Source organism: Rana temporaria, chromosome 12, assembly GCF_905171775.1.
Source record: "Rana temporaria chromosome 12, aRanTem1.1, whole genome shotgun sequence".
In the NCBI taxonomy this organism is placed as follows: Eukaryota; Metazoa; Chordata; class Amphibia; order Anura; family Ranidae; genus Rana; species Rana temporaria.
The window spans coordinates 33,775,985-33,793,797 of record NC_053500.1 but is presented as its reverse complement, the minus strand read 5'-3'; the positions used below and the strand labels follow the sequence as shown (position 1 = coordinate 33,793,797).

Below are 17,813 nucleotides of genomic sequence, written 5' to 3'. Positions count from 1 at the left end.
CTACCAGTGCCTACCCAGCCACTGACTAGTATCTCTCCCCAGCCTGTCCCCACACACCCTCTCACTTGCTGACCTGTGGATGGGGGAATCACTCCTGCAGTGTTATTGTGTTCTGCCAGTGCGTACAATGATCAGTGTTGCTAACTTTAGCTGGAAGCACTGATTGTTTTAAGAAAAAAAAAACAGGCTGGTTGTACTCAAGTTGATTAATAGATTGACTTGTGTAAAACCAGCTAGCCCATACATAGATTGACTATGGCTGGTCTCTGCATAATTGGCGTAATTTCAATCCATGTATGACCCGCTTAACCACTACTCAGTCCCTAAATATCCTTCCACTCCTGTACATAGTGCTCACTGTCATACTCTCCACACTCCTCTCCTGTACATAGTGCCCACTGTCATACTCTCCACACTTCTCTCCTATACATAGTACCCACCTTCATACCCTACACACTCCTCTCCTGTACATAGTGCCCACTGTCATACCCTCCACACTCCTCTCCTGTACATAGTGCCTGCTGTCATACACTTCTCTCCTGTACTTAGTGCCCACTGTCGCACCCTCCACACTCCTCTCCTGTGCATACTGCTCACTGTCATACCCTCCACACTCCTCTCCTATACATAGTGCCCACTGTCATACCCTCCACACTCCTCTCCTATACATAGTGTTCACTGTCATACCCTCCACACTCCTCTCCTATACATAGAGCCCACTATCATACCGTCTACATTCCTCTCCTGTACATACTGCCCACTGTCATACCCTCCACACTCCTCTCCTGTACATACTGCCCCATCATACCCTCCACACTTCTCTCTGGTACGTACTACCCTCTGTCATACCCCCTCACTCTTCCTGTACATACTGTCCATTGTCATACCCTTCACACTCCTCTCCTGTACATAGTGCTTTTTTCCGTACCCTTTGTACTCCTCTCCTGTACATAGTGCCCACTGTTAGACCCTCCACATTCCTCTCCCTCACCTGCACATACTTCCCACTTATATACCGTCCATACTCCTCCCCTATGTCGCTTACCCACAAAAACAGTTCTTTAAAATTATACTGAATATCCTCAATGTTACCAGCTCTAGAATGGACACACTTTTGTTAGTTCAACTAAAGGAAATATCAGTTCTCATATTTGTTCTGCCCCATTATTAGTACTCATTTAATTTTGTGATTACTACTATGATGTATAGAGGAACATCGGGGATCTCAGCTACTCTAAATATAGCACTTATATAAAAAAGTGGCCCTGAAAATATTTTTTAAATGTTGGCAACTGTGCACTTAGGCACTGCCCAAGGGCCACCGTCCACCGGGTCAGTAGGGGGCCCCATGAGAGGCTCCTGGGATCCTGTCATAATAAAGCGGTAGTAAACTTTCCTGACATTCCTACTTTTTAGAGGCCCTGGGGTAGGTTATGCCACAACGTACAAGTATGCACAGCATATTAGCACATTAGTGTACACTTCAATTTTCAGACTGAGCCCTCCAGTGCTGCGATGAATCAGGCGGGGCCCGGGCGCTTACATCTTCACCCGGTCTTCCTTCTGGGTTCTGTGCCTTTGGTCACTTGCCTTGGCTGGGCTGCGTTCATGTCATTCCCACGCATTTATTTATTATTTATTACACCCCATTCACACCTCCGCGACAAAACGCCCGACTCCGGCCGCTCGTGCCGCTGGAGGGGAGAATTCCCATTGCTGTCTATGAGATGGTTCACATCTCATAGACGCCGTACACCTGCGGCATGAAAAAAAGTCCCGGACCCTTTTTTTCAGGCGGCATTGGCGTTCGGCCATACCAAGCAATAGGAAGGATTTGTAAAAAAAAAGTTACACTATTCGCGGCAAAATACGCCGCGTACGCGGCGTTACTTGTCGCTGAGGTGTGAATGCAGCCTAAAAGGCCCCACCAAAATCCTCAGCACCAGGCCCATGATGTTCTTAATCTGGCCCTGTACAACCCCTTTAACTCAAAGAGGAATTCATGTTGTTAAGGAAAGGAATGATATCATAGAATGGAGGCCACCAATCATGGTCATATCACTAGGACTAATTACAGAAACATTGGCTCAGTTATCCAAATGGCTTCTTCCATATGCTAGCTTAATCTATAGTTCTACTTTAAAGTGGTTGTAAAGCCTTACATATACCCAGTGAAGTGACTACCCTCCAGTGATACACAGAGATTAAATAAATCCTCCTACATAAACATACCTGTTTATCTGCAGCATTGTTTTCTCTACATCCATTCACAGTGCTGAGTTTTTAAGCTTGTCTGAGCTGTCAGAAAAAAAGGGGGCGGAGAGCTGAAGTTACACTCTGCAGAGCTCAGTGAGAAGAGCTCTGAGAGCTGATTGGAGGGAGAAGACACATCCCCCCTCCACACCGAACACAGGAACAGAGCTGAGGCTATCAATCAGCTGGAGGTCCCTCCCCTGTCACCATTTTGTTCTTGGTGTCAGGAAATATTGCTTGTAGTGATTTATGTTGATAGCAGAGGAACAAGGTAGAAGACAGAAATTACACTTTGTGCTTTTAATCGGTTCCCAACCGGCTCACGCAGATATGCTGCGGCAGAATGGCTCTCCTGGGCGACATCCCGTACATATACACTTCATCCAGGAGAGCCACCAAAGAGTGCGCAAGCAGCACGGGAGGCACGCGTGCACCCACTGCATGGCGAGGAACCCGATGCACGTGGCTGGCGGGCACTATCGCAGCTGGCCATGCGCGATCAAATGCACGAGCGTCAGTGCGAGGGTTTGTTTACACACAAATCCCCGTGCTATCAGAGGAGAGAAGACAGATTGTGTGTTTCTACAAAGTAGAATCCACGATCTGTCATCTCCTATAGTGAGTCCCCTTCCCCCCACAGTTAGAACACATAATAGGGAACACAGTTAACCCCTTGTTCCCCCCCTAGTGTTAACCCCTTCCCTGACAGTGACATTTGCATAGTAATCAGCGCCTTTTTATAACACTGATCGCTCTTTAAATGTAAATAGTCTTAAAAATGTGTCAAAAGTTTCCAACCTGTCCCCCGCAACGTCGCAATACTGCAAAAAAAAAAAACGCAGATCACTGCCATTACTAGTAAAAAATAAATAAATAAATAAATAATAAAAACACCATTTAAAATGCAATAATTTTATTGAAATGATTCTCGTAGATCGGCGTATTTTTGTGCGGGCGTAACATATCCTATTTACGTTACGCCTCCGCAACTTAGACGGGCAGGTACTGTATTCTCAAAGCACTTGCTCCGTAAGTTGCGGCGGCGTAGCGTAAATAGGCCGGCGTAAGCCCGCCTAATTCAAATTTGGAACAGGGGCGTGTTTTATGTAAATAACTTGTGATCCGGCATGCCCCGTCCGTGGAATATCCCAGTGTGCATTGCTCCAAAGTACGCCGCAAGGACGTATTGGTTTCGACGTGAACGTAAATGACGTCCAGCCCCATTCACGGACGACTTACGCAAACGACGTAAAATATTCAAAATTCGACGCGGGAACGACGTACATACTTAACATTGGTACGCCGCATGTACGCCACCTTATAGCAGGGGTAACTTTACGCCGGGAAAAGCCTAACGTAAACAGCGTATCTGTACTGCGTCGGCCGGGCGTACGTTCGTGAATTTGCGTATCTAGCTGATTTACATATTTCTAGGCGTAAATCAGCGTACACGCCCCTAGCGGCCAGCGTAAATATGCAGTTAAGATCCGACGGCGTAACAGACTTACGCCGGTCGAATCTAATAAAAATCTATGCGTAACTGATTCTAAGAATCAACCACCCAGACTCAGAGATACGACGGCGTATCTGGAGATATACGCCGTCGTATCTCCTTTGAGAATCTGGGCCATAGCGTCTACAATCAATATACGCTTATTGTGATTTTTATTACCAAAAATATGTAGAAAAATACATATCGGCCTAAACTGAGGAAAAAAAAACCTCAAGAGGTGATCAAATACCACCAAAAGAAAGCTCTATTTGTGGGAAAAAAATGGCGTCAATTTTGTTTGGGTACAACATCGTATGACCGCGCAATTGTCAGTTAAAGTGACGTAGTGCCGTATCGCAAAAAATGGCCCGGTCGTTGGGCAGCCAAATCTTCCCGGGGCTGAAGTGGTTAATTGAGACAAGAACACACTATAGAGGGATAGGCTTTGTTCATATTTCATGTCTGAGGGTTAATAACCACTTTCATTGATATTCATATTAACAAACTCATTTACACCTCCTTAACATGTAAAAGTGGTATACTGCTGTTTTGTATCTAAACTATACATAATTCATATTCTCAAAACCAAAAGATATTAAAAGCGGGGGTTCACCCAAAAAAAAAAACTTTTCACATTACATTCAGGCGAGTTGTGATAATGACAATCGGCTGTTTTTTTTTTAAATTCTTGCCGTACATACCGTTTTATATATATATATATGTTCACCGCGGCTTCCGGGTATAATCTGCGGGACTGGGCGTTCCTAATTGATTGACATGCTTCCGACCGGCGCATACAGCGCGTCACGAGTTGCCGAAAGAAGCCGGACTGCGAGTCGGCTCTATACGGCGCCTGCGCACCGACGTTCGGCTTCTTTCGGCAACTCTTGACGCGCTGTATGCGCCGGTCGGAAGCATGTCAATCAATTAGGAACGCCCAGTCCCGCAGATTATACCCGGAAGCCGCGGTGAACATATATATATAAAACGGTATGTACGGCAAGGATTTAAAAAAAAACAGCCGATTGTCATTATCACAACTCGCCTGAATGTAATGTTAAAACATTTTTTTGGGGTGAACCCCCCGCTTTAAAGCGGAGTTCCACCTAAAAATTGAACTTCCGCTTAACCCACTCCTCGCCCCCTTACATGCCACATTTGGCATGTAATTTTTTTGGGGGGGGAGTGGGGGCTTCAGGAGAAGGGGACTTCCTGTCCCACTTCCTCCTTCCGCCCAGGGGCTGGTAAAGGCGATTAGCTTAATCGTCTTTTCACAGCCCCTCCCTGTAGGCGAGCGCCTGTCCAATCGGACGGCGCCGCGCCGCTCGCGCATGCGCAGTGGGTGCCCGGCCGTGAAGCCGAAAGCTGTCACTGCCGGGTGCCCACACTAGGAATGAAGACGCCGGCCGGCGAGGGGGGGCGAGAAGCCAGCAGCTACACTTTTTGTAGCTGCTGACTTTTAATAAACTTAAAAAAAGGCTGGAAAACCCCTTTAAGTAGGTCCTTCTTTTTAAACTAAAATCCACCATGGACCATGAGCCTGGACTAACTTCAGTATTACCCAATCCCCGGTCCATATAGCACATCTAGCTATTCTACTAAAGCAGTGGTCTCCAAACTGCGGCCCGGGGGCCAGATGTGGCCCTTTGCTTGCCTTTATCCGGCCCTTGGAGCACTATTCTTCCTACTGATATGAGACACTATTCTATCAACTATGGGGCACCATTTATCCTACTGACACCAACAATGGGGCACTATTCCTCCCAATGATACCAACTAGGGAGTACTATTCCTCCCACTGACACCAATGATGGGACACTATTCCTCCCATTGAAACCAAATGTGGCCATGTTTACTCCACTGATGCCAGGAAAATTTCCACTGCCACTGGCAACAGTCCGGCCCCACTAAAGTCTGAAGCCTCGTACACACGACCGAGGAACTCGACGAGCGAAACACATCGTTTTCCTCGTCGAGTTCCTTGTTAGGCTTTCGAGGAACTCGACAAGGCAAGTTTCTCCATTCCCGTTGAGGAAATAGAGAACTTTCTCTCTTTTTGGCTCGTCGAGTTTCTGGACAGTTTCCTCGACGAAAATGTACACACGACCTGGTTTCCTCGGCAAAAAAATAAGTCCCAGCATCGTTTTCCTCGTCGAGTTCCTTGTTAGGCTTTCGAGGAACTCGACAAGGCAAGTTTCTCCATTCCCGTTGAGGAAATAGAGAACTTTCTCTCTTTTTGGCTCGTCGAGTTTCTGGACAGTTTCCTCTACGAAAATGTACACACGACCTGGTTTCCTCGGCAAAAAAATATCTCCCAGCAAGTTTCTTGCTGGTTTTTGCCGAGAAACGGCCGTGTGTACGAGGCCTAACATGACAAGATGTAGAAACGTTCAAGGGGTATGAATACTTTTTCAAGGCACTGTATTTATTCTTATTCAGCTACTGTATAACTTCAATCCCAAATTAAAAAGAAAATTTGATCTTAAATTTGAATTGAAAAATTATCAGATGCAACAGAGCAAATTCGGGTTGTATCTGGTCAAGTTTCAGCACTGGGTCATCTTTCTGGTTGGTAATCATGCCTACTAAGACCCCATGTACTTACATGTGTTTGTATGGAAATCTGAACAAGTGCGGTCATTGTTGATATTTATTCAATCACATCTTTAATCCCCAAATCAAAGGAGAAATGATCAGATGTAACAGAAACATTTCCCGTGGTATCTGGTCAAGTTTCAGCACTGAGTCATTTTGCTGGTTGGTAGCCATGCCTACGAAGACCTCATGCACTTATATGTAATTTGTAAAGAAATCTGAAGAAGTACTTTCATTATTTATCCTTTCATTCAACTACATCTTCAATCCCAAACTGAAAAGAAAAATGATCAGATGCAACAGAGCAATTTCTGGTTGTATCTGGTCAAGTTTCAGCACTGGGTCATGTTGCTGGTTGGTAATCATGCCTACTAAGACCCCATGTACTTACATGTAATTGTACAGAAATCCGAACATGTACAGTCATTGTTGATATTTAGTCAATCATATCTTCAATCCCAAAAATTAAAGGAAAAGTGATTGAATGCAAAATAAATTTGTTTTGGTGTATCTGATCAGGTTTCAGCACTGGGTCATCTTGCTGGTTGGTGATCATGCCTACTTATTGGCCATTTTTCTGAAAATATGAATGATAACACAAAAACTTTTCTTTCACTCATGGTTAGCGTTTGGCTGAAGCCATTTATTATCAACCAACTGTGTTTACTATTTTTAAATCATAATGGCAACAGAAACGACCCAAATGACCCTGATCAAAAGTTTACAAAAGCCTCCAGTTCCTGTAAATTTTTGGTCTGTCTTGCATGAACGGCACGTTTGAGATCTCCCCAGAGTGGCTCAATGACATTGAGGTCAGGAGACTCAGGCCTCGTACACATGACTGAGTTTCTCGGCAAAAACCAGCAAGAAACTTGCTGGGAGATATTTTTTTGCAGAGGAAACCGGTCGTGTGTACATTTTCGTTGAGGAAACTGTCGAGAAACTCGACGAGCCAAAAAGAGAGCAAGTTCTCTATTTCCTCGACGGGAATGGAGAAACTTGCCTTGTCGAGTTCCTCGACAGCCTGACAAGGAACTCGACGAGGAAAACGATGTGTTTCGCCCGTCGAGTTCCTCGGTCATGTGTACGAGGCTTGAGATGGCCACTCCAGAACCTCCACTTTATTCTGCTGTTGCCAATGACAGGTCGACTTGGCCTTGTGTTTTGGATCATGGTCATGTTGGAATGTCCAAGTACTTCCCATGCGCAGCTTCCTGGCTGAGGAATGCAAATGTTCCTCCAGTTTTTTTTGATAAATACTGCATTCATCTCGCCATAAATTTTGACCAAATTTCCTGTGCCTTTGTAGCTCACACATCCCAAAAACATCAGTGATCCACCTCCGTGTTTCACAGTAGGAATGGTGTACCTTTCATCATAGGCCTTGTTGACTCCTCTCCAAATGTAGCGTTGATGGTTGTGACCAAAAAGCTCAATTTTGGTCTCATCACTTCAAATCACTTTGTGCCAGAAGCTTTGAGGCTGTTTGGTGCATTGTAAGCGGGATACTTTGTGGCATTTGCGTAGTAATGGCTTTCTTCTGGCAACTTGACCATGCAGCCCATCTTTCTTCAAGTGCTTCCTTATTGTGCATCTTGAAACAGCCACATCACATGTTTTCAGAGAGTCCTGTATTTCACCTGAAGTTATTTGTGGATTTTTCTTTGCATCTCAAACAATTTTCCTGGCAGTTTTGGCTGAAATTTTGGTTGGTCTACCTGACCGTGGTTTCGTTTCGACAGAACCCCTCATTTTCCACTTCTTGATTAGAGTTTGAACACTGCTGATTGGCATTCTCAATTCCTTGGATATATTTTTATATCCCTTTCCTGTTTTATACAGTTCAACAAATTTTTCCCGCAGATCCTTTGATAAATATTTTGCTTTCTCCATGACTCAGAATCCAGAAACGCCAGAACAGCACTGGATGAAAGATGCAAGGGTCTGTCAGGAGTCCAGAAACTCATTGACCTTTTATACACACACTAATTACAAGAAAACAGATCGCAGGTGAGGATGGTTACCTTTAATAGCCATTCAAACCCTTTTGTGTCAACTTGTGTGCATGTTATCAGGCCAAAATCACCAGGGTATGTAAACTTTTGATCAGGGTCATTTGGGTTGTTTCTGTTGTCATTATGATTTAAAAAGAGTAAACTCAGTTGATTGACAATAAATGGCTTCAGCCAAACACTAACCTTGAGTGAAAGAAATGTTTTTGTGTTATCATTCATATTCTCTGAAAAATGGCCAAGAAATCATAAATTCTGCCAGGGTATGTAAACTTATGAGCACAACTGTATATGTAATTGTACAGAAATATGAACACATACGGTCATTAGTCATCCTTATTCAGCTACAGTCTATCTTCAAACCCAAATTCAAAGGAAAAAATATTTGAATGCAATTTCTGGTGGTATCTGCTCAAGTTTCAGCATCGATTCATCTTGCTAGTTGGCAGCCATGCCTACTAAGACCCCATGTACTTACATGTAATGGTAAGGATATACGCTATGGGCACATACGGTCATTAATCATTCTAATTCAACTGCAGTCTATCTTCAATCCCAAATTCAAAAGAAAAATGATCGATGCAACAGAGAAATGTTTTGTTGTATCTGGTCAAGCTTCAACACTTGGTCATCTCCCTGGTTGGTAGCCATGCCCACTAAGATCCCATGTACTTACATGTAATTGTACAGAAATCTGAACATGTAAGGTAATTTTTGATATTTATTTAATCATATCTTCAATCCCAAAAACAAAGGAAAAATTATCAGATGCAACAGATTGTTTTTTGGTGCATCTGGTCAAGTTTCCACACTGGGTTATCCTGCTAGTTGGTAACCATATCTACTAAGACCCCATGTAATTGTAAGGAACTCTGAACACGTACAATCATTGTTCATTCTTATTCAACTACAGTATATCTTCAATCCCAAATTGAAAAGAAAAATGATCAGATGCAAGTGCAACAGAACAATTTCAGGTGGTATCTGGTCAAGTCAAGTTTAAGCATTTCGTCATATTGCTGGTTGGTAGCCATGCCTACTAAGAGCCCAAGTAATTGTAATAAAATCTGAACACGTACTGTCATTATTCATCTACATCTTCAATCCCAAATTCAAAAGAAAAATGATCAGATGCAACAGAGCAATTTCTGGTGGTATCTGTTCAAATTCCAGCACTGGGTCACCTTGCTTGTTGGTAATCATGCCTACTAAGACCCTGTGTACTTACATGTAATTGTAATGAAATCTGAACATGTACAGTCATTATTCATCGTTATTCAATCACATCTTCATCCCAAATTCAAAAGAAAAATCATCAGATGCAACAGAGCAATTTCTGGTGGTATCTACTCAAGTTTCAGCACTGGGTCATCTTGTTGGTTGGTGATCATGCCTACTAAGACCTCATGTACTTACATGTATTTGTAATAAAATATGAACACGTACGGTCATTATTCATTGTTATTCAACTTCATCTTCAATCCCAAATTCAAAAGAAAAATGATCAGATGCAACAGATAAATGTTTTGTTGTATCTGGTCAAGTTTCAAAACTGGGTCTACTTGCTGGTTGGCAGTCATGCCTACTAAGACCCCATCCATGTACTTACAGGTAATAGTAAAAAACTCTGAACACGTACGGTCATTATTCATCATTATTCATCTACATCTTCAATCCTAATTTCCAAGTTAAACCGATCAGATACAACAAGCATTTTCTTGTGGTATCTGGTTAAGTTCCAGCACTGGGTCATCTTGCTGGTTGGCAGTCATGCCTACTAAGACCCCATCCATGTACGTACAGGTAATGGTAAGGATCTCTGAACACGTACTGTCATTATTCATCATTATTCATCTACATCTTCAATCCTAAATTCAACGTTAAACTGATCAGATACAATAGGACAATTTCTGGTGGTATCTACTCAAGTTCCAGCACTGGGTCATCTTGTTGGTTGGCAGCCATGCCTACTAAGACCCCATCCATGTACTTACATGTAATGATAAAGAACTCTGAACACGTACGGTCATTATTCATCAATTTTCATTGTTATTCATCTACATCTTCAATCCTAAATTCAACGTTAAACCGATCAGATGCAACAAGCATTTTCTAGTGGTATCTGGTCAAGTTTCGGCACTGGGTCATCTTGTTGGTTGGCAGTCATGCCTACTAAGACCCAATCCATGTACTTACATGTAATGGTAAAGAACTCTGAACACGTACTGTCATTATTCATCATTATTCATCTACATCTTCAATCCTAAATTCAACGTTAAACCGATCAGATACAACAGAGCAATTTCTGGTGGTATCTGGTCAAGTTTCGGCACTGGGTCATCTTGCTGGTTGGCAGTCATGCCTACTAAGACCCCATCCATGTACTTACAGGTAATGGTAAGGATCTCTGAACACGTACGGTCATTATTCATCATTATTCATCGTTATTCATCTACACCTTCAATCCTGAATTCAACGTTAAACCGATCAGATACAACAAGCATTTTCTGGTGGTATCTGGTCAAGTTTCGGCACTGGGTCATCTTGCTGTTTGGCAGTCATGCCTACTAAGACTTCATGTACTTACAGGTAATGGTAAGGATCTCTGAACACGTACGGTCATTATTCATCATTATTCAATCAGATCCTAAATTCAACGTTAAACTGATCAGATACATCAGGACAATTTCTGGTGGTATCTACTCAAGTTCCAGCACTGGATCATCTTGTTGGTTGGCAGTAATGCCTACTAAGATCTCATGTACTTACAGGTAAAAGTAAAGAACTCTGAACACGTACGGTCATTATTCATCATTATTCATCTACATCTTCAATCCTAAATTCAACGTTAAACCGATCAGATACAACAAGCATTTTCTGGTGGTATCTGGTCAAGTTTCGGCACTGGGGCATCTTGCTGGTTGGCAGTCATGCCTACTAAGACTTCATGTACTTACAGGTAATGGTAAGGATCTCTGAACACGTACGGTCATTATTCATCTACATCTTCAATCCTAAATTCAACGTTAAACCGATCAGACACAACAAGCATTTTCTGGTGGTATCTGGTCAAGTTTCGGCACTGGGACATCTTGCTGGTTGGCAGTCATGCCTACTAAGACCCCATCCATGTACTTACAGGTAATGGTAAGGATCTCTGAACACATACGGTCATTATTCATCATTATTCATCTACACCTTCAATCCTAAATTCAACGTTAAACCGATCAGACACAACAAGCATTTTCTGGTGGTATCTGGTCAAGTTTCGGCACTGGGTCATCTTGCTGGTTGGCAGTCATGCCTACTAAGACCCCATCCATGTACTTACAGGTAATGGTAAGGATCTCTGAACACGTACGGTCAGTATTCATCACTATTCATCGTTATTCATCTACACCTTCAATCCTAAATTCAACGTTAAACCGATCAGACACAACAAGCATTTTCTTGTGGTATCTGGTCAAGTTTCGGCACTGGGTCATCTTGCTGGTTGGCAGTCATGCCTACTAAGACCCAATCCATGTACTTACATGTAATGGTAAAGAACTCTGAACACGTACTGTCATTATTCATCATTATTCATCTACATCTTCAATCCTAATTTCAACGTTAAACCGATCAGATGCAACAGAGCAATTTCTGGTGGTATCTGGTCAAGTTTCGGCACTGGGTCATCTTGCTGGTTGGCAGTCATGCCTACTAAGACCCTGTGTACTTACAGGTAATGGTAAGGATCTCTGAACACGTACAGTCATTATTCATCATTATTCAATCAGATCCTAAATTCAACGTTAAACTGATCAGATACATCAGGACAATTTCTGGTGGTATCTACTCAAGTTCCAGCACTGGATCATCTTGTTGGTTGGCAGTAATGCCTACTAAGATCTCATGTACTTACAGGTAAAAGTAAAGAACTCTGAACACGTACGGTCATTATTCATCATTATTCATCTACATCTTCAATCCTAAATTCAACGTTAAACCGATCAGATACAACAAGCATTTTCTGGTGGTATCTGGTCAAGTTTCGGCACTGGGGCATCTTGCTGGTTGGCAGTCATGCCTACTAAGACTTCATGTACTTACAGGTAATGGTAAGGATCTCTGAACACGTACGGTCATTATTCATCTACATCTTCAATCCTAAATTCAACGTTAAACCGATCAGACACAACAAGCATTTTCTGGTGGTATCTGGTCAAGTTTCGGCACTGGGACATCTTGCTGGTTGGCAGTCATGCCTACTAAGACCCCATCCATGTACTTACAGGTAATGGTAAGGATCTCTGAACACATACGGTCATTATTCATCATTATTCATCTACACCTTCAATCCTAAATTCAACGTTAAACCGATCAGACACAACAAGCATTTTCTGGTGGTATCTGGTCAAGTTTCGGCACTGGGTCATCTTGCTGGTTGGCAGTCATGCCTACTAAGACCCCATCCATGTACTTACAGGTAATGGTAAGGATCTCTGAACACGTACGGTCAGTATTCATCACTATTCATCGTTATTCATCTACACCTTCAATCCTAAATTCAACGTTAAACCGATCAGACACAACAAGCATTTTCTTGTGGTATCTGGTCAAGTTTCGGCACTGGGTCATCTTGCTGGTTGGCAGTCATGCCTACTAAGACCCAATCCATGTACTTACATGTAATGGTAAAGAACTCTGAACACGTACTGTCATTATTCATCATTATTCATCTACATCTTCAATCCTAATTTCAACGTTAAACCGATCAGATGCAACAGAGCAATTTCTGGTGGTATCTGGTCAAGTTTCGGCACTGGGTCATCTTGCTGGTTGGCAGTCATGCCTACTAAGACCCTGTGTACTTACAGGTAATGGTAAGGATCTCTGAACACGTACGGTCATTATTCATCATTATTCATCGCTATTCATCTACACCTTCAATCCTAAATTCAACGTTAAACCGATCAGACACAACAAGCATTTTCTGGTGGTATCTGGTCAAGTTTCGGCACTGGGTCATCTTGCTGGTTGGCAGTCATGCCTACTAAGACCTCATGTACTTACATGTAATGGTAAAGAACTCTGAACACGTACGGTCATTATTCATCATTATTCATCTACATCTTCAATCCTAATTTCAACGTTAAACTGATCAGATGCAACAGAGCAATTTCTGGTGGTATCTGGTCAAGTTTCGGGACTGGGTCATCTTGCTGGTTGGCAGTCATGCCTACTAAGACCCCGTGTACTTACAGGTAATGGTAAGGATCTCTGAACACGTACGGTCATTATTCATCTACATCTTCAATCCTAAATTCAACGTTAAACCGATCAGATACAACAGAGCATTTTCTGGTGGTATCTGGTCAAGTTTCGGCACTGGGTCATCTTGCTGGTTGGCAGTCATGCCTACTAAGACCCCGTGTACTTACAGGTAATGGTAAGGATCTCTGAACACGTACGGTCATTATTCATCGTTATTCATCTACACCTTCAATCCTAAATTCAACGTTAAACCGATCAGATACAACAAGCATTTTCTGGTGGTATCTGGTCAAGTTTCGGCACTGGGTCATCTTCATATCACGTCTCCCGAATCTCCATTTTTATTCAATTCTGCCGATTTGTACATAAAGCGTACTGTTCATTCTGCTTCTAGCACCCGTCATGCGTTTATAAAGGAAAGGCTCGTGGCTAAAAATAAAACTCATAAAAGGAATAAAAGAAAGGTTCTGGAGTGGAAATGAAAAGTCCTACGGAAGCCCCTCTCGCTCTACCCAATATTTTAGGAATAAGAACTACGAGTGACAACATCAGAGACATAAAACATTCAACACACAAGAGAGGAACGAGTCCCCCATCCACTGCATAACAGGTGCTACCTGAGCTCTGGCTGGTGTCTCAGAGGCGTCCGTTCAGGTGAGGAGACGTCTCGGGATTCGGGGTGTGGGGTCTCTCCGGGTTGGTCTTGGTCGGTCGTCTCTCCGGGGTTGGTCTTGGTCAGTCTCATCCACCAAACGAGCGGTGAGCGGGATGTCTGGTGTTTCTCCTGGTGGGTAGAGGGATGTCTCTTGTTGTAGTCAGAGGACGGCTGTCTCTTGTGTGTGTCTGGGGTCAGTGTCTATAGCCGGAGACATCAGGCTGTCATAGAAGGGCCCCTGGCTGTCTAGCCTCATCCCTGTCCATCACTCCCCTTCCCTGCCGTCTCTCTGCCTTCCTTGCAGTCTCTCCCTCTTCGATCTTGTAGTCTCTCCACCAACAACAACATTCAGTGACGTCACCCCCCCCCCCCCTTCCCAGATCACGTGACTCCCTGGCCTAAAAATAGCCTGTCACTGGAAGGGCCTGACTTGTAAATGAGGGGCGGGGCCACTGGGATAAAAAGCCTGCATCCCATTAAAGGGGCCGCGCCCCCCAGCTGGCTCAGGCTGTACACAGGTCTCTCCGGCAGAGACGCCTGCGGCTTTAAGACGGATTTTCAGAGGCTCTGCCATCCGGCAACGTCTTCTCCACACCTCCCATTGAGATCTAAGGGTCCTTTATGGTGGCCACACACTATACAATCTGATTGTACAGTCTCCTTTATACTGGCTGCATAAAATCTGATTGTACAGTCTCCTTTATATTGGCTGCATACAATCTGATTGTACAATCGTCTTTATATTGGCTGCATACAATCTGATTGTACATTCTCCTTTATATTTGCCACACACATACAATCTGATTGTACAGTCGCCTTTATATTGGACACACACATACAATCTGATTGCACAATCTCCTTAGTGGTGGCCACACACATACAATCTGATTGTACAATCTCCTTATCGGTGGCCACACACATACAATCTGATTGTACAGTCTCCTTTATATTGGCAACATACATACAATCTGATTGTACAATCTTTATATTGGCTGCATACAATCTGATTGTACAGTCTCCTTTATATTAGCCACACACATACAATCTGATTGCACAATCTCCTTTATGGTGGCAACATACATACAATCTGATTGGACAATCTTTATATTGGCTGCATACAATCTGATTGTACAGTCTCCTTTATATTAGCCACACACATACAATCTGATTGCACAATCTCCTTAGTGACCGATTGTATGTGTGTGGCCGCCACTAAGGAGATTGATTGTACATTCGCCTTTATATTTTCCACCCACATACAAATCTGATTGTACAGTCTGCTTTATATTGGACACACACATACAATCTGATTGTACAGTCTTCTTTATATTGGTCACACACATACAATCAGATTGTATGCAGCCAATATAAAGGAGATTGTACAATCAGATTGTATGCAGCCAATATAAAGAAGACTGTACAATCTGATTGCACAATCTCCTTTATATTGGCCACACACATACAATCTGATTGTACAGTCTCCTTTATGGTGGCAACGTGCATACAATCTGATTGTACAGTCTCCTTTATATTGGACACACACATACAATCTGATTGCACAATCTCCTTTATGGCTGCCAAACACCCTTGGAATGTATGCGGACGGCAGAGCTCTGGAGTGCATGAACCTGTTCCACTAATTACACTTTCATACATTAGGCACCAGGGGGCGCTTGACGTCGGACTCCCCATACAGGTTACAATCAGACCTTACAATCATTTTACAATCAACGTTTGATTTATGAAATATAAGGACTTACCGAATCTATCCAATCAGTTTGTATCCAATCAGACAGACCCTTCTACTACATAGCTGTTGGTAGATCTAATGGTGGCCATGCAAGATTCAATAAATGATCGATTTATTTTACGATTAATCTCCCTCTTTGGGAATCTAGACTCAACAACCTGTTCAACCAACGCGCCATACACGGGGAAGAGGATTTCCATCGATAGTTGGAAGATACGACCATAGGTGATTAATCACATCTCGGTTTTCCCCTATGTAATCTCAAATAGTGTTAAGGTGAACATGCACTGTACAATCTGATTGTACAATCTTCTTTAGATCTACCAATCTTGTATCCCGTCGGGCGGGCCCTTTCCATCCACAGGAGATTGTACAACCAAATTGTGCAGAGTACCAGACTGGCCAATCGGATTGTACAATCACTGTACAAAAACGAGGTGAAAGTAGACACACCTAAGCAACCCATTCAGCTTGTATCCATCAGGCAGACCCGTCCACGACATAGTTGATGGTAGATGTCGGGAAGTTTGTACAATCAGATGTGTGTGTGGTCACCCTGAGATGAAGGATTCCCAGAGGCTGAAATCAATTCCTCATAACGACCTGAAGTTTAATGAATAAATCTTCCGATACAGTCACATAGGAGGAAGTTCTCACCTCACTCAGAGCTTACACAAGGCTGAGGACTATCTCCCCGCCCCCACATGACAGCACTGGACCTATCACAGAGCAGTTCTATGTTCTACAGCAGGGATCCCACTTTTCACTACCAGGACCACATTGTATATTATTCACAAGTCAGCAAAAATCCCATCAGAGTCCCCCCTTGTTTCAGGGTCCCCATCAGAGGTCCCCTTACATCAGAGTCTCTCTTACATCCAGATCCCCATCAGAGTTCCCCCTTACATCCAGGTGCCCATCAGAGTTCCCCCTTACATCCAGGTGCCCATCAGAGTTCCTCCTTACATCCAGGTGCCCATCAGAGTTCCCCCTTACATCCAGGTGCCCATCAGAGTTCCTCCTTACATCCAGGTGCCCATCAGAGTTCCTCCTTACATCCAGATCCCCATCAGAGTTCCTCCTTACATCCAGATGCCCATCAGAGTTCCCCTTACATCCAGGTGCCCATCAGAGTTCCCCCTTACATCCTTCCCCCTTACATCTAGGTGCCCATCAGAGTTCCCCCTTACATCCAGGTCCCCATCAGAGTTCCTCCTTACATCCAGGTGCCCATCAGAGTTCCCCCTTACATCCAGGTGCCCATCAAAGTCCCCCCTTACATCTAGGTGCCCATCAGAGTTCCCCCCTTACATCCAGGTGCCCATCAGAGTCTCTCTTACATCCAGGTCCCCTTTAGAGTTCCCCCTTACATCCAGGTGCCCATCAGCAGAGTTCCCCCTTACATCCAGGTCCCCATCAGAGTTCCCCCTTACATCCAGGTGCCCATCAAAGTTCCCCCTTACATCTAGGTGCCCATCAGAGTTCCTCCTTACATCCAGGTGCCCATCAGAGTTCCTCCTTACATCCAGGTGCCCATCAGAGTTCCCCTTACATCCAGGTGCCCATCAGAGTTCCCCTTACATCCAGGTCCCCATCAGAGTTCCCCCTTACATCCAGGTGCCCATCAGAGTTCCCCCTTACATCCAGGTGCCCATCAGAGTTCCTCCTTACATCCAGGTGCCCATCAGAGTTCCCCCTTACATCCAGGTGCCCATCAAAGTTCCCCCTTACATCCAGGTGCCCATCAGAGTTCCTCCTTACATCCAGGTGCCCATCAGAGTTCCCCCTTACATCCAGGTG

The 17,813-nt window shown here is 43.7% G+C and overlaps 1 protein-coding gene across 7 annotated transcripts in view; it reads right to left on the bottom strand.

Annotated features, from left to right (window-relative positions):
* Window positions 1-14,615, bottom strand: part of HDAC5 (histone deacetylase 5) — a 159,565-nt gene extending 144,950 nt beyond the window's left edge. For all 7 annotated transcript variants that reach the window (XM_040331062.1, XM_040331068.1, XM_040331065.1 and 4 more), the window contains exon 1: window positions 14,226-14,615. In XM_040331062.1, coding sequence (XP_040186996.1) covers window positions 14,226-14,353 — 128 coding nt within the window. In that variant the 5' untranslated portion in view covers window positions 14,354-14,615. The remainder of the gene's footprint in view (window positions 1-14,225) is intronic.
* Window positions 14,616-17,813: the final 3,198 nt, after the last annotated feature.